The sequence below is a fragment of the Bubalus kerabau genome, chromosome 2 (assembly GCF_029407905.1).
Source record: "Bubalus kerabau isolate K-KA32 ecotype Philippines breed swamp buffalo chromosome 2, PCC_UOA_SB_1v2, whole genome shotgun sequence".
In the NCBI taxonomy this organism is placed as follows: Eukaryota; Metazoa; Chordata; class Mammalia; order Artiodactyla; family Bovidae; genus Bubalus; species Bubalus kerabau.
Window position 1 is genome coordinate 172,797,428 of NC_073625.1, and position 17,052 is coordinate 172,814,479.

General features: G+C 39.9%; 2 protein-coding genes across 6 annotated transcripts in view; both read left to right on the forward strand.

Moving 5' to 3' along the window:
• The window catches only part of ATR (ATR serine/threonine kinase), a 117,918-nt gene extending 112,535 nt beyond the window's left edge, over positions 1 to 5,383 (forward strand). Inside the window, exons 46-47 of the mRNA XM_055569451.1 lie at positions 3,092 to 3,197; positions 4,435 to 5,383. Of these exons, the coding sequence (XP_055425426.1) occupies positions 3,092 to 3,197; positions 4,435 to 4,608 (280 nt within the window). The 3' untranslated portion in view covers positions 4,609 to 5,383. The remainder of the gene's footprint in view (positions 1 to 3,091; positions 3,198 to 4,434) is intronic.
• A 552-nt stretch (positions 5,384 to 5,935) lies between these two features.
• Positions 5,936 to 17,052, forward strand: part of XRN1 (5'-3' exoribonuclease 1) — a 114,892-nt gene continuing 103,775 nt past the window's right edge. For 4 of the 5 annotated variants that reach the window (XR_008710735.1, XM_055569453.1, XM_055569455.1 and 1 more), the window contains exon 1: positions 5,936 to 6,148. Coding sequence is in view for 3 of the 5 variants with exons in the window: in XM_055569453.1 (XP_055425428.1) it covers positions 6,074 to 6,148 (75 nt within the window). In the remaining 2 variants the exon portion in view is untranslated. Of the gene's footprint in view, positions 6,149 to 6,223; positions 6,473 to 17,052 lie in introns of those variants that run through there. The other variant, XM_055569456.1, reaches the window with a different exon arrangement.

The window sequence follows — 17,052 nt, forward strand, 5'->3', positions numbered from 1 at the left end:
TATTTGTTGTTGTTGTTCAGTTGCTAAGTCGTGTGCTACTCTGCAACCCCATGGCATGCCAGGCTCCCCTGTCCTCCACTAACTCCTAGAGTTTGCTCAAATTCCCGTCATTGAATCCGTGAGGCTCTCTACGCATCTCATCTCTGCCGCCCCCTTCTCTTCTGCCCTCAGTCTTTCCCAGCATCAGGGTCTTTTCCAATGAGTCGGCTCCTCACAGCAGGCCAAAGTATTGGAGCTTCAGCTTCAGCATTAGTCCTTCCAATGGATATTCAGGACTGATTTCCTTTAGGATGGACTGGTTTGATCTCCTTGCAATACAAGAGACTCTCGAGAGGCTTCTCCAGCACCACAGATCGAAAGCATCAGTTCTTCAGCGCTCAGCTTTCTTTATGGTCCAACTCTCACATTCATACATAACTATTGAAAAACCCAAAGCTTTGACTATAAGGACCATTGTGGGCAGAGTGATGTCTCTGCTTTTTTTAATACACTGTCTAGGTGTGTCATAGCTTTCCTTCCAAGGAGCGTCTTTTAATTTCATGGCTGCAGTCACTGTCTGAAGTGATTTGGGAACCCAAAAAATCTGTCACTGCTTCTGTCTCTATAGATTTGCGTATTCTGAATATTTCATATATAAATGGAATTACACAAAATGTGACCTTTCGTGTGTGTCATCTTTCACTAGCATAATGTTAAGGTTTTATCTGTGCTGTAACATATGTCAGTACTTCATTCTTTTTTATTGCCAAATAATATTCTATTATATGGATATACCACCTTTTGTTTATCAGTTCATCAGTTAATGGACATTTGGATTGGTTTGGCTATTGTGTATAGTGTGGCTGTGAACACTAAGTACAAGTTTCATGTTGATACATGTTTTCTTTTGGTTATACCTAGGAGTAGAATCCTGGATCATAAGTTAACTCTAAGCTTAACATTTTGAGGAGCTTTCAAACTGTTTTGAAAAGCAGATGTAATACATTATAGTCCCACTAGCAGTGTCTGAGGGTTCTAATTTCTCCACATCCTTACCAGAACTTGTTATTGTCTATTTTATTTGGGGCTTCCCACATGGCTCAGTGGTAAAGAATCTGCTTGCCAATGCAGGAGACACAGGTTTGATCCCTGGGTCGGGAAGATCCCCTGGAGAAGGAAATGGCAACCTACTCCAGTATTCTTGCTTGGAAAATCCCATGGACAGAGGAGCCTGGCGGGTTATAGTTCATGGGACTACAAAAGAGTCAGACACAATTTAGCGACTAAACAATAACAATGTTGGTGGGTGTGAAATTGTATGTCATTGTTTCAGATTGCATTTCCCTAATGATCAGTTATGTTGAGCATCTTTTCATGTATTTATTGGTCACCTGTATATATTCTTTGGACAAATGTCTATTTAAATCCTTTGCCCATTTTTAAAATTGGATTATTAGTCTTTCTTTGAGTTGTGAGAGTTCTTTAAATACTCTGGATACAGACCTTCATGAATATATGATTTGTAAGTATTTTCTCTGATATATGAATTGCTGATTAATTTTTGATGATGCCCTTTGAAGCAAAACAGTTATACCCTTGATGACTAATTTATCTACATTTGTTGTTATTTGTACTTTTTGGTGTCGTATCTAAGGAACTACTGTATAATTCAAAGTCATGAAGAGTCACATATATGTCTTAGTGTTTTACAGTTTTAGCTCTTATTTAAATCTTTGATCATTTTTAGTTATTTTGTGCATCTAGAGTGAAATTGGGCTCTTTATTTTTTTAAATATGTGTATCCAGTTGTTTCAGCACCATTTTTGAAAAGATTATTTTTCTCTTATTTAATTGTCTTGACACTTCTGTTGAAAACCAATTGACCATACATGTAAAGGCTTATTTCTAGATTCTCAGTTTTATTCCATTGATCTATATGTCTGACCTTATGCCAACAGCAACACTGTCCTGATTACTGTAGATTTGTAGTAAATTTTGAAATCAGGAAATGTGAATCCTCCAACTTTTTTTTTTTTCCGAGATTATTTAACTGTTACAAGTATATTGCATTTCCATATGCATTGTAAGATCATATTGTCATTTTCAGCAATGGCCAGCCTAAATTTTGATAGGAATGACATTGTAAATCAATTTAGGGAGCAGTGCCATCTTAACAATATTAAGTCTTCTGATCCATGAAGTTAGTAAGTCTTTCTATTTATTTATTTAGTTAGTTAAGTCGCTTAGTCGTGTCCGACTCTTTACGACCCCATGGACTGTAGCCCACCAGGCTCCTCCATCCATGGGATTCTCCAGGCAAGAATACTGGAGTGGGTTGCCATTTCCTTCTCCAGGGGGCTATTTATTTAAGTCTTCTTAAATTTCTTTCAACAATGTTTTATAATTCTTAGTTTGCAAATCTTGCAGTTAACTTTTTAAAAATGTGTTCCTAAGTATTTTATTCCTTTTAATGCTATTCTGAAAGGAATTTTTTTCTTAATTTCATGTTTGTTCATTGCTAGTGTATAGAAACATAACTAAATTTATATATTGATCATGTATCCTGTAATCTTACAGAACCCATTTATTTGTTGTAATAGTTATTTTTATAGATGCCTTAAGATTTTTCTCTCTACAACAGCAGGTCATCTGTAGATAGAATTTTACTTCTTCTTTCCAATCCAATCTCAGTGCCTTTTCTTTTTCTTACCTAATTGCCCTAGCTAGATCAACATCAAATAGCCGTGGGGAGACATCTACATCCTTGTCTTGTTCCTAACCTTTGGGGTAAAGAAGCCAGTCTTTCACCAGTAAATATGATGTTAGTTGTGGGAAGTAGTTTTTTAGAAGAACATGTAAAGCTTACTTACCCACTTTTTTTTATTTAAGAGCTGTCTACCAGGCATTATGGTAGAATACATTGGTTACGTGTAGGCAAAGGCAAATTCTCTGAAAGAGGAAGTATAGCATTTTCTGAAGTAGTAGTAATGTGTTTAGTAAAGTATTATGATTAGCTTTTCATCCTTCAGTTACCCTTCACCTAAGTGTTGACTTAAATGAGAATTCTTTTTATAAAAATAACACTGTATTATAATATTTGTTTCCATTTTAGTGTCTTAAAGACTTTTCTACATGATCCTCTTGTGGAATGGAGTAAACCAGTGAAGGGGCATTCCAAAGCAGCACTGAATGAAACAGGCGAAGTTGTCAATGAAAAGGTTAGTAGAAGGTGTAGCTTGATATGAACTGATATTGTATTTCTCTGCAAATGGAAACTGATTCTAAATACTGTCAGTGACTGACCACTTAATACTCTGAAATCTAGTTCTCCATGTAGTAGGACAATGCTGTAAGTTTTCTTGTCATTACTAATGTTAACACTATTATCCTTCATGTAATAAAGAGTTCAAGATATGCCTGTTTAATCATAACAATTCACAATTATGATAAAGAGTGGGAAAAACGTGAACACAAATTGCCTGAATTTATAGAGCAGCAGGTCTCAGCTTCAATATGTAGAAGTCACTCTACTAACACAGTAGTCCCTTTTCCCTGGGTTTCCATTGGAGATAGGTTCCAGGACCCCCTTGGAATGGATACCAAAATCCCAGATTGCTCAAATCCCTTATATAAAATGACATGGCATTGTATATATAACCTGTGTATATCATCCCATATACTTTAAATCATCTCTAGATTACTTATAGTACCTAGTACAAAGTAAATACCATGTAAATAGTTGTAAATATAGTGTAAATGCTATGTAAATAGTTGCTGGTATGTGGCAAATTCAAGTTTTCTGTTTTGGAACTTTCTGGAATTGTTTTCCCCTGAATTTTTTCAGTCCACTGTTGGTTGAATGATTGGCTGCAGTGAGCTGACTATTGGTTGAAGACTCAAATTTTCCAGATAGTTGTTTTAAATAAGTTAGAATAGGTTGAGGATTGTTATTCTAATAACATCATTCTCACTTTTGCATTCTGATATGCTATCTTGATTGAGAGAAATATGTAGGATTCCAGGTGCTCATGTAGAATTCCCATTTGCATATACTAATGGAAAATATTAGGCATCAGAGTATTATTGCTATTCCTAGAATATTAATATTCAAATGTTTATGTCCTAAACACTTTTTAGGGTAGATTTTTTTTTTTTTTATTAATTATTTTTTTAGACTTCTAATGTGGAAGAGATTCTTGATATTTCACTTAGTCCTGAAAAACTTCCACGCAGTTGATGTTAGGTCAACATTGCAAGTTTTAAGATCAGTATCTCAAGTTATCATATTTGTTTCTTCTCTCTTTTGTCTGTATTTGCTCTTAACAAAAGGGGTAAGGGTCAGTAAAATGGCATTAATATTTGTTAAAATAACAGAAAGGCAGTAATTCCAGTTTATAAACATACATCCACATGTCATTGGGACCTTAGTTCTTATGCTCTTCCATTTCTTTTTAGGCCAAGACTCATGTTCTTGACATCGAGCAGCGACTGCGAGGTGTAATCAAGACCCGAAATAGAGTGACAGGGCTGCCATTATCTATCGAAGGACACGTGCATTACCTTATACAAGAAGCTACTGATGAAAACTTGCTATGCCAGATGTACCTTGGTTGGACCCCATATATGTAAAATGGAATTACTTTAAAGAATATGTTAATAATATAAATTTAATGCATTTGGTGCATTAATCTGTGGTTGTTATCTATTCAATTCCAAAGTAAAACATATGTTTATATTCTCAGATTAACTGGTATTTCTCCCTGATTGTTAATAATATTTAAAATAATATATGTTGTTATGAAATAAACTGTTTTAATATATACTGTGTATTATAGAGAAATGGAATATTGTATGTTTTTATGCTCTAAAAAGATATTTGCAAAAAACAAGCCAGCCTAATTTCATTTCACAATTTTCACTAATTATAAGTGCTAGCATAAGGATTCATTTGAACAAAAAATTATATTGAATAAATACTCTTTATGTTAACACTGTGCTATATTTGTGCACAAAGCTAACAATAGTTGCCCTGCCATCTGGGAATTGTCTAGTAAGAGAGATGTAAAACATACACAGCACATTATTAACTTCACTTAGTAAAACTCCCTTTTTTTTTTTGGTATGGTTGAAAATATGATAGGGAGAGAAAAGTTAGCCAATTAGCATGAATATGAAACTGTATAAACATTCTGTAATTTTAAAGGTGCTACCATACTAAAAGTGCACCAGAATGCAGAATCCTGTAGTTTGGGGAAAAAGCAGTACGTAACATTTCATGAGGTTTTAAAATCTAAACAATTTTAATAATAAATTTGGGGGTATGTTTTATTACAGAAGATTTAAAATAATTCATAGTAATTACAAAGCAATGAGATTATATGCAAATAAATGGAAAACTTTTTATAACAGGTAATTTCACTTAAGTTCACCTTACAGAATTCTTTCTTTTGTACAGTTTAAGTGTGATGGGGGTAACCCAAGAGGTATAAATGTGAAAACTAAACATGTACTTTCCTATTCAAGCAAAGTCATAATGTAAATAGTTGTAGAGTAAGTTGGATGGAGGGGTGTTAGGAAATTATTTTAAGCAAGTAATTTGGAAAAAGAAAGTTTTGAAAAGAAACCGTCATAACCTCGAAAAATTAACGCTCACAAAGTAAACCAAATAAATCATCAGACCTTTACAAATTCGTATTGAAAACCACTGAGATTTGTAATCCCACGAGACAGAAAGAGCCAGGATTCTTACAGTCGTCTCATGGGGTTTCCACACCACTTCCAAATCCACTGATAGAGAACCGCTCCATCAACTGACATTTTCAGAATTGAATTTCACACGCGCATCAAACGCGCCTTGGGTTTCTTCCGTGTAACCCACCAGGAAGCTCGGCTGCGGGCCTTTCGGCCGAGACTAGAGCCCCGCCCCGGGGATGCGGCCTCGGAGCCGGCCGCTCTAGGCCCGGCGGCCGCTCTCTATGGTCGGGCGGGCGGTGTGTTGTCATCCGCGGAGCGACGGCTGGAGGTGGCTGCGTAGGCCCCGGCGGGGCGTTTGGTTTCCGTTTGGCCCTGACTGGAGTTAATATTGACGGCCGAAATGGGAGTCCCCAAGTTTTACCGATGGATCTCGGAGCGATATCCCTGCCTCAGCGAAGTGGTGAAGGAGCATCAGGTGGGTGAGCACGGGGGCAGCGGCTGAGAAGGCGGAGGACCTGGGGCTCGGCGGCCCTCTCCACCCTAGCACCTGGGCTCCCAGCCGCCTCCTGCTGCTCGTCGTCAGCTGGCTGAGCGGCGAAGGGAGGGGAGCAGGACATTTGAGGACACCCTGGTGATCTGAGTGGGAGCGAACGCGCAGGTCGCCCTCCTGTGGGCAGAGCCGCGGGGATGCGGCGGTTCTGACAGCTCCTGCCGGGGCAGGGCCTGCGTGACTCCGACATCAAGTCCGGGGGAGCAACGCTCTCGGCAGTGTTTCCCTTTCCTTCCCAGGAAGTTGCAGGTTTCATTTTTCTTTCTAGAGGTTTCGAAGCGGAGTGGATGTTCTCCTAGGGCCTCCCCCGGGTCCTCACCCAGAGCCAGCCGACCCACCCACGAACATTACTAACGGCCTTAGCCGTTGAATACCCCTGTTTACTTTCCCTTATCTCGGGCTGCATCCCGCCCCACCCCCAACGCCTAGACTTTCTGACGTGGCTGATGGTTCATATTTATGATGCCTTTCTGTACATCTTTTCTATTACCCCAAGAACCGTACCAATCCTCCGTTCCAAAAGAAATAAAAATATATTTGGACGGACCAGGGCACTTATTTGAAGGCTTCATTGTGCGTGTATGTGCGTGTGTGTGTGTTAGAGAAAGAGGAGGGGAGAGAGGGGGGGAGAACGGAGAGAGGAGCAGACTGTAAGAGCACTAATACTTGTAATCGTCATATTCGGTATATAATGACCCCAGCAAAGAGTTTATGTGCACGCTTCAAAAATGTAGTTCATGTATTGGAACTGTGGCAAAAAATAGCCAGCAAACTCTGGGAGATGGTGAAGGACAGGAAAGCCTGGCGTGCTGCAGTAGACGGGCAAAGATTCCGACACGACTTAGCAACTGAACGACAGCAATATATTAGATAAACTAGAATTTGGGGCTAGTGTTTGTTGCTTGTGTTTATTTAATGGTTTTGGTAGATCTCTTGTCCATTTTATATTTTACAGGGGAAAAATTATTTTTTAAATTTGTAGAGCTTATTGACTTAGTTGTGATGATAGCATTGTTTAATATGAGGGGAAATAATCCAGTGAACACCATCATGCTGTCTCTTAAATTATGGTTTATTCTTTTTAAAAAATACTAATAGTGGGAAGGTAGGATTAAACTTCCCGGAGGTATTCTTTGTTGTCGGATTCCTATCAGATTTAGTATATGAGGAAAAGCTTACCAAAATTTGCAGAATGGTAGTTTGTCTTTAATTTATCTGAAACGTAGTTTGAGTTAGACAGGAAAACATTTCGTTCAGAGAAGAGGATGAAAATAGTGACAACTAACTTAGGTTTTTCCTGGATCCTTCACGCAACAAACATTTGAGTACCTGCCATGTATCAGTCACTTTCTCTCTAAATTAAGACATTCAGACTAACTTGATAATACACAATCTGTTCAGTATTGTCTTACCTCCCTACTCTTTGGCAAAGAATTTGGTTTGATGTAAGGATCTTGGATTTTCTCCATCTTGAGAAATTTTGTTGCTGAACAAAAATAATGGCTCTCAGGCAATTTTATGACATGAACACTAATAATAGGTTTAAAACTGTGATCATCAAAGTGATGCCTTTCCAAAAGCAATCACCAGCTACTCTCCCAAGCAGTACTTAAAACATGGTAGTGCTAAGTAAGTCACAGTAGTTCAAAAGCTAGTTGGGGGAAGGGATTGAATGGAGGAGTGGGTTCTAGTAAAATGATGGTAGTAATGACAGGGCATAGTTTTTGGTTTCTCTGAAAACGTATTTAAAAACAAACAGATACTAGATTGCAAAATTTAAACTGATAAGACAATTGCAAGAAAACCGTGTGACAGGATATCCCCAAGAATTCCAGGATAAAATAGGTGGGGACAGACTACCAGTAACCTCTAGACCCTGTTGATACTGGCATCTTTGCAAGAGGAAGAAGAAAAAAATGGGGTAGCATCTGATGAACCTGAGAACAGAACTTCAGAATATTTACTAAGACTCTCCAAGCCTATTAGTAGCAGTAGCTGTAACTGAAGGGTTTTAAAGGGCAAGAGCAGACTAACTTCTGTGAACCTTCAAAACTGACTTGCCAAGGCACCATTCTAAGGCACAGCCTATCCTAAAGAAAAACTGCCAGGAGTGAAATAAAATTTTATCAGGAAAGGGACAAAACAGATAAGAGAAGAAAGTGAAGATAAAAGTGGGGAAGAATTACAGAGTCAAGAAATCTTAGAAAACAAACCAAGCAAACCACCATATTTCTAATACTATCCCAAAGTAGCAGAAGAGGAAACTTTAAAGTCTTCCTAAATGCATTGTTCTTCCAAAAGTTCAGGAAAAATTAAATTGACATAAAAATAAACAATAGAAAAATGTCAAGGGTGTATAGTATGCAAAGTTATGGGGGAAAGGGGAACAAAATAACATTTGTACAGACAATAACCCTGGTGGCCCTAGTGATGAAGAACCTGTCTGCCAGTGGAGACATTAGAAACCAGGTTCTATCCCTGGGTTGGGAAAATCCCATGGAGGTGGGCATGACAACCCACTCCAGTATTCTTACCTGGAGAATCCCATGGACAAAGGAGCCTGGAGGGCTACAGTCCATAGGGTCGCTAAGAGTTAGAGATGACTGAAGCAACTTAGCGCACACACACACACACACAGTAAAAGCTTGCAATAAAGACATGCATACAAAACAGATCAAAATTATAACCTTCTATTTCAGAATGAGCTAAAAAGGCACTAAGAAAATGATATAAGGCATGAAAAACAACATATAATCAATTACAGAAATTCAGGAATAAGGTGACAGAACCTAGAGAAAATTAGATGTAAATGACAAAATCATGTCAGAAATGAAGCCTAGTAGCAAGGCAAAAGCAAATTAACCATAAGAAAAAAGATAGAAGGTGAAAATAAAATTTTAAAAGATAAAAAAGATTCAAGTGAAAGTAATGATAGTCAACACAAATAATAGGCATTATTGAAAAAGGAAATCAAAGCAAAATAATAGAAAAATATGAAAACTATAATTAAAGAAAACTTTGAAGTTATAAAACAAATTGAAACCATGTTGAAAGAATATACCATGTACCCAAGAATATTTACAACATCAAAGCATGTTGTAGTTTGTTCTAGTAAAATTCATGGACTTTAAAAAGAAAAAGAGAAAAAAGCTTTGTTACCTAGAAAAAAGAAACATATGACTTTTAAAGGAAAGGAAATTAGGTTCCCATCAAAATTTTTCACAGTAGTGCTTTATGGAGCAACATAAGGATACAATACTCACTTTTAAGTATAAGCTGATCAAGTATAGTTCATCAGGCACCTTATCAGATCTAGTCCCTTAAATCTATTTCCCATTTCCACTGTATCATAGTAAGGGATTTGATTTAGGTCATAACTGAATGGTCTAGTGGTTTTCCCTACTTTCTTCAATTTAAGTCTGAATTTGGCAATAAGGAGTTCATGGTCTGAGCCCCAGTCAGCTCCCGGTCTTGTTTTTGCTGACTGTATAGAGCTTCTCATCTTTGGCTGCAAAGAATATAATCAGTCTGATTTCGGTATTGACCATCTGGTGATGTCCATGTGTAGAGTCTTCTCTTATGTTCTTGGAGAAGATGTTTGCTATAACCAGTGCGTTCTCTTGGCAGAACTCTATGAGTGTTTGCACTGCTTCATTCTGTACTCCAAAACCAACTATGCCTATTACTCCAGGTGTTTCTTGACTTCCTACTTTTGCATTCCAGTCCCCTATAATGAAAAGGACATCTTTTTTGGGTGTTAGTTCTAAAAGGTCTTGTAGGTCTTCATAGAACCGTTCAACTTCAGCTTCTTCAGCATTACTGGTCGGGACATAGACTTGGATTACCATGGTGTGGAATGGTTTGCCTTGGAAACGAACAGAGATCATTCTGTCGTTTTTGAGATTGCATCCAAGTACTGCATTTTGGACTCTTGTTGACTATGAGGGCTACTCCATTTCTTCTAAGGGATTCTTGCCCATAGTAATAGATATGATGGTCATATGAGTTAAATTCACCCATTCCAGTCCATTTTAGTTTGCTGATTCCTAAAATGTCGACATTCACTCTTCCATCTCCTGTTCGACCACTTCTAATTTGCCTTGACTCATGGAGCTAACATTCCAGGTTCCCATGCAATATTGCTCTTTATAGCATCAGACCTTGCTTCCATCACCAGTCACATTCACAACTGGGTGGTGCTTTTGCTTTGGCTTCGTCTCTTCTTTCTTTCTGGAGTTATTTCTCCGATGATCTCCAGTAGCATGTTGGGCACCTACTGACCTAGGGAGTTCATTTTTCAGTGTCCTATCTTTTTGCCTTTTCATGCTGTTCATGGGGTTCTCGAGGCAAGAATACTGAAGTGGTTTGCCATTCCTTTCTCCAGGGGACCACATTTTGTCAGAACTCTCCACCATCACCCGTCTGTCTTGGGTGGCCCTATGCAGCATGGCTCATAGTTTCGTTGAGTTAGACAAGGGTGTGGTTCATGTGATTGGATTGGTTAGTTTTCTGTGATTGTGGTTTCTGTCTGTCTGCCGTCTGATGTCTTCACCCAGTGCCTACCGTCTTACTGGGGTTTCTCTGACCCTGGACGTGGGGTATCTCCTCACGGCGCCTGCTCCTGACCTTAGACGTCGCGTATCTCCTCTTGGCTGCTCACTGCTCCAGCTTCATGCGGCCGCCACCCACCACTCCTTACTATCGAAGGAGGTTAGTGACGTTGTACAGGAGAAAAAAAAAGAAATGCAAAAAAGCAAAATGGCTGTCTGAGGAGGCCTTACAAACAGCTGTGAAAAGAAGCAAAAAACAAAGGAGAAAGGGAAAGATATACCATTTGAATGCAGAGTTCCAAAGAATAGCAAGAAGAGATAAGAAAGCCTTCCTCAATGATCAGTGCAAAGAAATAGAGGAAAACAATAGAATGGGAAAGACTAGAGATCTCTTCAAGAAAATTAGAGATGCCAAGGGAACATTTCTTGCAAAGATGGGCTCAATAAAGGACAGAAATGGTATGGACCTAACAGAAACAGAAGATATTAAGAAGAGGTGGCAAGAATACACAGAAGAACTGTACAAAAAAGATCTTCATGGCCCAGATAATCACGATGGTGTGATCACTCACCTAGAGCCAGACATCCTGGAATGTGAAGTCAAGTGGGCCTTAGAAAGCATCACTACGAACAAAGCTAGTGGAGGTGATGGAATTCCTGTTGAGCTATTCCAAATCCTAAAAGAGGTGCTATGAAAGTGCTGCACTCAACATGCCAGCAAATTTGGAAAACTCAGCAGTGGCCACAGGACTGGAAAAGGTCAGTTTTCATTCCAATCCCAAAGAAAGGCAATGCCAAAGAATGCTCAAACTACCACACAATTGCACTCATCTCACACACTACTAAAGTAATGCTCAAAATTCCCTAAGCCAGACTTCAACAGTATGTGATCCAAGAACTTTCAGATGTTAATGCTGGATTTAGAAGAGGCAGCGGAACCAGAGATCAAATTGCCAACATCCACTGGATCATTGAAAAAGCCAGAGAGTTCCAGAAAAACATCTATTTCTGCTTTATTGACTATGCCAAAGCCTTTGACTGTGTGGATCACAACAAACTGTGGAAAATTCAGTAAGAGACAGGAATACCAAACCACCTGACCTGCCTCCTTAGAAATCTGTATGCAAGTCAAGAAGCAACAGTTAGAACTGGACATGGAACAACAGACTGGTTCCAAACTGGAAAAGGAGTCCTTCAAGGCTGTATATTATCACCCTGCTTATTTAACTTATATGCAGAGTACATCATGAGAAATCCTGGACTGGATGAAGCACAACTTGGAATCAAGATTGCCCAGAGAAATATCAATAAACTGAGAAACACATGACACCACCCTATGGCAGAGAGAGAAGAGGTACTAAAGAGCCTCTTGATGAAAGTGAAAGAGGAGAGTGAAAAAGCTGGCTTAAAACTCAACATTCAGAAAACTAAGATCATGGCATCCGGTCCCATCACTTCATTGCAAATAGATGGGGAAACAATAGAAACATTGAGAGCCTACTTTCTTGTACTCCAAAATCACTGCAGATGGTGACTGCAGCCATAAAATTAAAAGACACTTGCTCTTCGGAAAAAAAGCTATAACCAACCTAGACGGCATATTAAATAGCAGAGCCATTACTTCACCGACAAATGTCTGTCTAGTCAAAGCTAGATGTACTAGCTAGACATTCCAGTAGTCATGTGTGGATGTGAGAGTTGGACCTTAAATAAAGCTGAGCACTGAAGAATTGATGCTTTTGAACTGTGTTGTTGGAGAAGACTCTTGAGAATCCCTTGCACTGCAAGGAGATCAAACCAGTCAATCCTAAAGGAAATGAGTCCTGAATATTCATTGGAAGACTGATGCTGAAGCTGAAACTCCAATAGTTTGGCCACCTGATGCAAAGAAAAGACTCCTTTGAAAAGACCGTGATGCTGGGCAAGATTGAAGATGGGAGGAGAAGGGGTTGATAGAGGATGAGATGGTTGAAGGGCATCACCGACTCGATGAACATAAGTTCGAGCAAGCTCCGAGATTTGATGATGGATAGGGAAGCCTGGAGTGCTGCAGTCCATGGGGTCACAAGGAGTCGGACAAGACTGAGCAACTGAGCTGAACCAAATAATTTACTTCCTTTAGTTTGTAGGATATATGTGGAAACAGGAAGGAATATGGCAACTGGTGGGAAAGATAACAGCCAAATCATATAGGACATTTTATGGCATTAAAAATTTGTAGTATAAGTTTGAAAAGGCAGCCACATGATCAGATTATGCTTTAGAAAAATGGCTGAACTGTGGTGTGAAAACTAGAAACAGGTACTACAGATGGAAAACTGAAGGTTTGAAGTAAGATGGGAAATCTGGGGATGGAGAAAAAGATGGGGTTGCCTAAGACAGTGAGCATGGGTAGGAAGGTGATATTCTGGGAATATTTAAGATATTAAAAACAAAAAGAAATCTTTATGGCTAATTAGATATAGAGTAGAAGGAGAGGGATTTGATTTAGGTCATACCTGAATGGTCTAGTGGTTTTCCCTACTGTCTTCAATTTAAGTCTGAATTTGGTAATAAGGAGTTCACGATCTGAGCCACAGTCAGCTCCTGGTCTTGTTTTTGTTCACTGTATAGAGCTTCTCCGTCTTTGGCTGCAAAGAATATAATCAGTCTGATTTCGGTATTGACCATCTGGTGATGTCCATGTGTAGAGTCATCTCTTGTGTTGTTGGAAGAGGGTGTTTGCTACTACCAGTGTGTTCTCTTGGCAAAACTCTGTTAGCCTTTGCCCTGCTTCATTTTATACAACATGGCCAAACTTGCCTGTTACTCCAGGTGTTTCTTGACTTCCTACTTTTGCATTCCAGTCCCCTATAATGAAAAGGACATCTTTTTTGGGTGTTAGTTCTAAAAGGTCTTGTAGGTCTTCATAGAACCGTTCAACTTCAGCTTCTTCAGCATTACTGGTCGGGGCATAGTCTTGGATTACTGTGATATTGAATGGCTTGCCTTGGAAACTAACAGAGATCATTCTGTCGTTTTTGAGATTGCATCCAGGTACTGCATTTTGGACTCTTTTGTTGACCATGATGGCTACTCCATTTCTTCTGAGGGTTTCCTGCCCACAGTAGTAGATATAATGGTCATCTGAGTTAAATTCACCCATTCCAGTCCATTTTAGTTCGCTGATTCCTAGAATGTCGACATTCACTCTTGCCATCTCTTGTTTGACCACTTCCAATTTGCCTTGATTCATGGACCTGACATTCCAGGTTCCTATGCAATATTGCTCTTTACAGCATCGGACCTTTCTTCTATCACCAGTCACATCCACAGCTGGGTATTGTTTTTGCTTTGGCTCCATCCCTTCATTCTTTCTGGAGTTATATCTCCACTGATCTCCAGTAGCATATTGGGCACCTACTAACCTGGGGAATTCCTCTTTCAGTATCCTATCATTTTGCCTTTTCATACTGTTCATGGGTTCTCAAGGCAAGAATACTGAAGTGGTTTGCTATTCCCTTCTCCAGTGGACCACATTCTATCAGAATGTGGAAAAGAAATGCAAAAAAACAAAATGGCTGTCTGGGGAGGCCTTACAAATAGCTGTGGAAAGAAGAGAAGGGAAAAGCAAAAGAGAAAAGGAAAGATAGAAGCATCTGAATGCAGAGTTCCAAAGAATACCAAGAAGAGATAAGAAAGCCTTCCTCAGCAATCAATGCAAAGAAACAGAGGAAAACAATAGAATGGGAAAGACTCGAGATCTCTTCAAGAAAATTAGAGATACCAAGGGAACATTTCATGCAAAGATGGGCTCGATAAAGGACAGAAATGGTATGGACCTAACAGAAGCAGAAGATATTAAGAAGAGGTGGTAAGAATACACAGAAGAACTGTACAAAAAAGATCTTCACGACCCAGATAATCACGATGTTGTGATCACTCATCTAGAGCCAGACATCCTGGAATGTGAAGTCAAGTGGGCCTTAGCATCACTACGAACAAAGCTAGTGGAGGTGATGGAATTCCAGTTGAGCTGTTTCAAATCCTGAAAGATGATGCTGTGAAAGTGCTGTACTCAACATGCCAGCAAATTTGGAAAACTCAGCAGTGGCCACAGGACTGGAAAAGGTCAGTTTTCATTCCAATCCCAAAGAAAGGCAATGCCAAAGAATGCTCAAACTACCACACAATTGCACTCATCTCACACGCTACTAAAGTAATGCTCAAAATTCTCCAAGCCAGGCTTCATCAATACATGAACCATAAACTTCCAGATGTTCAAGCTGGTTTTAGAAAAGGCAGAGGAACCAGAGATCAAATTGCCAACATCCGCTGGATCATGGAAAAAGCCAGAGAGTTCCAGAAAAACATCTATTTCTGCTTTATTGACTATGCCAAGGCCTTTGACTGTGTGGATCACAGTAAACTGTGGAAAATTCTGAAAGAGATGGGAATACCAGACCACCTGGCCTGCCCCTTTAGAAATCTGTATGCAGGTCTGGAAGCAACAGTTAGAACTGGACGTGGAACAACAGACTAGTTCCAAATAGGAAAAGGAGTACGTCAAGGCTGTATATTGTCACCCTGCTTATTTAACTTATATGCAGAGTACATCATGGGAAACGCTGGACTGGAAGAAACAAGCTGGAATCAAGATTGCTAGGAGAAATATCAATAACCTCAGATATGCAGATGACACCACCGTTATGGCAGAAAGTGAAGAGGAACTAAAAAGCCTCTTGATGGAAGTGAAGAGGAGAGTGAAAAAGTTGGCTTCAAGCTCAACATTCAGAAAATGAAGATCATGGCATCTGGTCCCATCACTTCATGGGAAATAGATGGGGAAACAGTGTCAGACTTTATTTTTCTGGGCTCCAAAATCACTGCAGATGGTGACTGTAGCCATGAGATTAAAAGATGCTTACTCCTTGGAAGGAAAGTTATGACCAACCTAGATAGCATATTCAAAAGCAGAGACATTACTTTGCCAACAAAAGCCTGTCTAGTTAAGGCTATGGTTTTTCCAGTGGTCATGTATGGATGTGAGAGTTGGACTGTGAAGAAAGCTGAGTGCCGAAGAATTGATGCTTTTGAACTGTGGTGTTGGAGAAGACTCTTGAGAGTCCCTTGGACTGCAAGGAGATCCAACCAGTCCATTCTGAAGGAGATCAGCCCTGGGATTTCTTTGGAAGGAATGATGCTAAAGCTGAAACTCCAGTACTTTGGCCACCTCATGCGAAGTGTTGACTCATTGGAAAAGACTCTGATGCTGGGAGGGATTGGGGGCAGGATGAGAAGGGGACGACAGAGGATGAGATGGCTGGATGGCATCACTAACTTGATGGACGTGAGTCTGAGTGAACTCCAGGAGTTGGTGATGGACAGGGAGGCCTGGTGTGCTGTGATTCATGGGGTCGCAAAGAGTCAGACACGACTGAGCGACTGAACTGAACTGACTGAAGTGAAGTGAAAGTGAAAGTCGCTCAGTAGTGTCTAACTCTTTGCGATCCCGTGCACTATACAGTCCATGGAATTCTTCAGGTCAGAATACTGGAGTGGGTATCATTTCCCTTCTCCAGGGGATCTTCCCAACCCAGAGATTGAAACCAGGTCTCCCACATTGCCAGGTGGATTCTTTACCAATTGAGCTACCAGGGAAGCCCCTTTGTTACTTATGCCTGTGATAAAATTTGAATAATTGTTTCAGAGATAGTTTTAAATTTAAGAAAGCCCATAATGTTTTTATATTTCAAAATTCAAAATGCCTTTCTTTTGTTAGCATGTAAGGCAGACTCCTCTCACATTCCTTTATTTTTCTAGATATTAAGTTGTGCCTGTTTCAGTTTTTTGTGTTGTATATTATTTCAGACCATTCACCTTGAAGTGAAATGTTAATTGCTCAGTCTTGTCCAATTTTTTGTGACCTCATAGACTATGGCACCCCACTCCAGTACTCTTGCCTGGCAAATCTCATGGACGGAGGAGCCTGGTGGGCTGCAGTCCATGGGGTCGCTAGGAATCGGACACGACTGAGGGACTTCACTTTCACTTTTCACTTTCCTGCATTGGAGAAGGCAATGGCAACCCACTCCAGTGTTCTTGCCTAGAGAATCCCAGGGACGGAGGAGCCTGGTGGGCTGCCGTCTCTGGGGTCACACAGAGTTGAACACAACTGAAGTGACTTAGCAGCAGCAGACTATAGCCGGCCGGGCTTCTCTGTCCATGGAATTCTGCAGGCAAAAATACTGGAGTGGTTGCCATTCCCTTCTGGGGTTCTTCCCAACCCAGGGAAGGAAG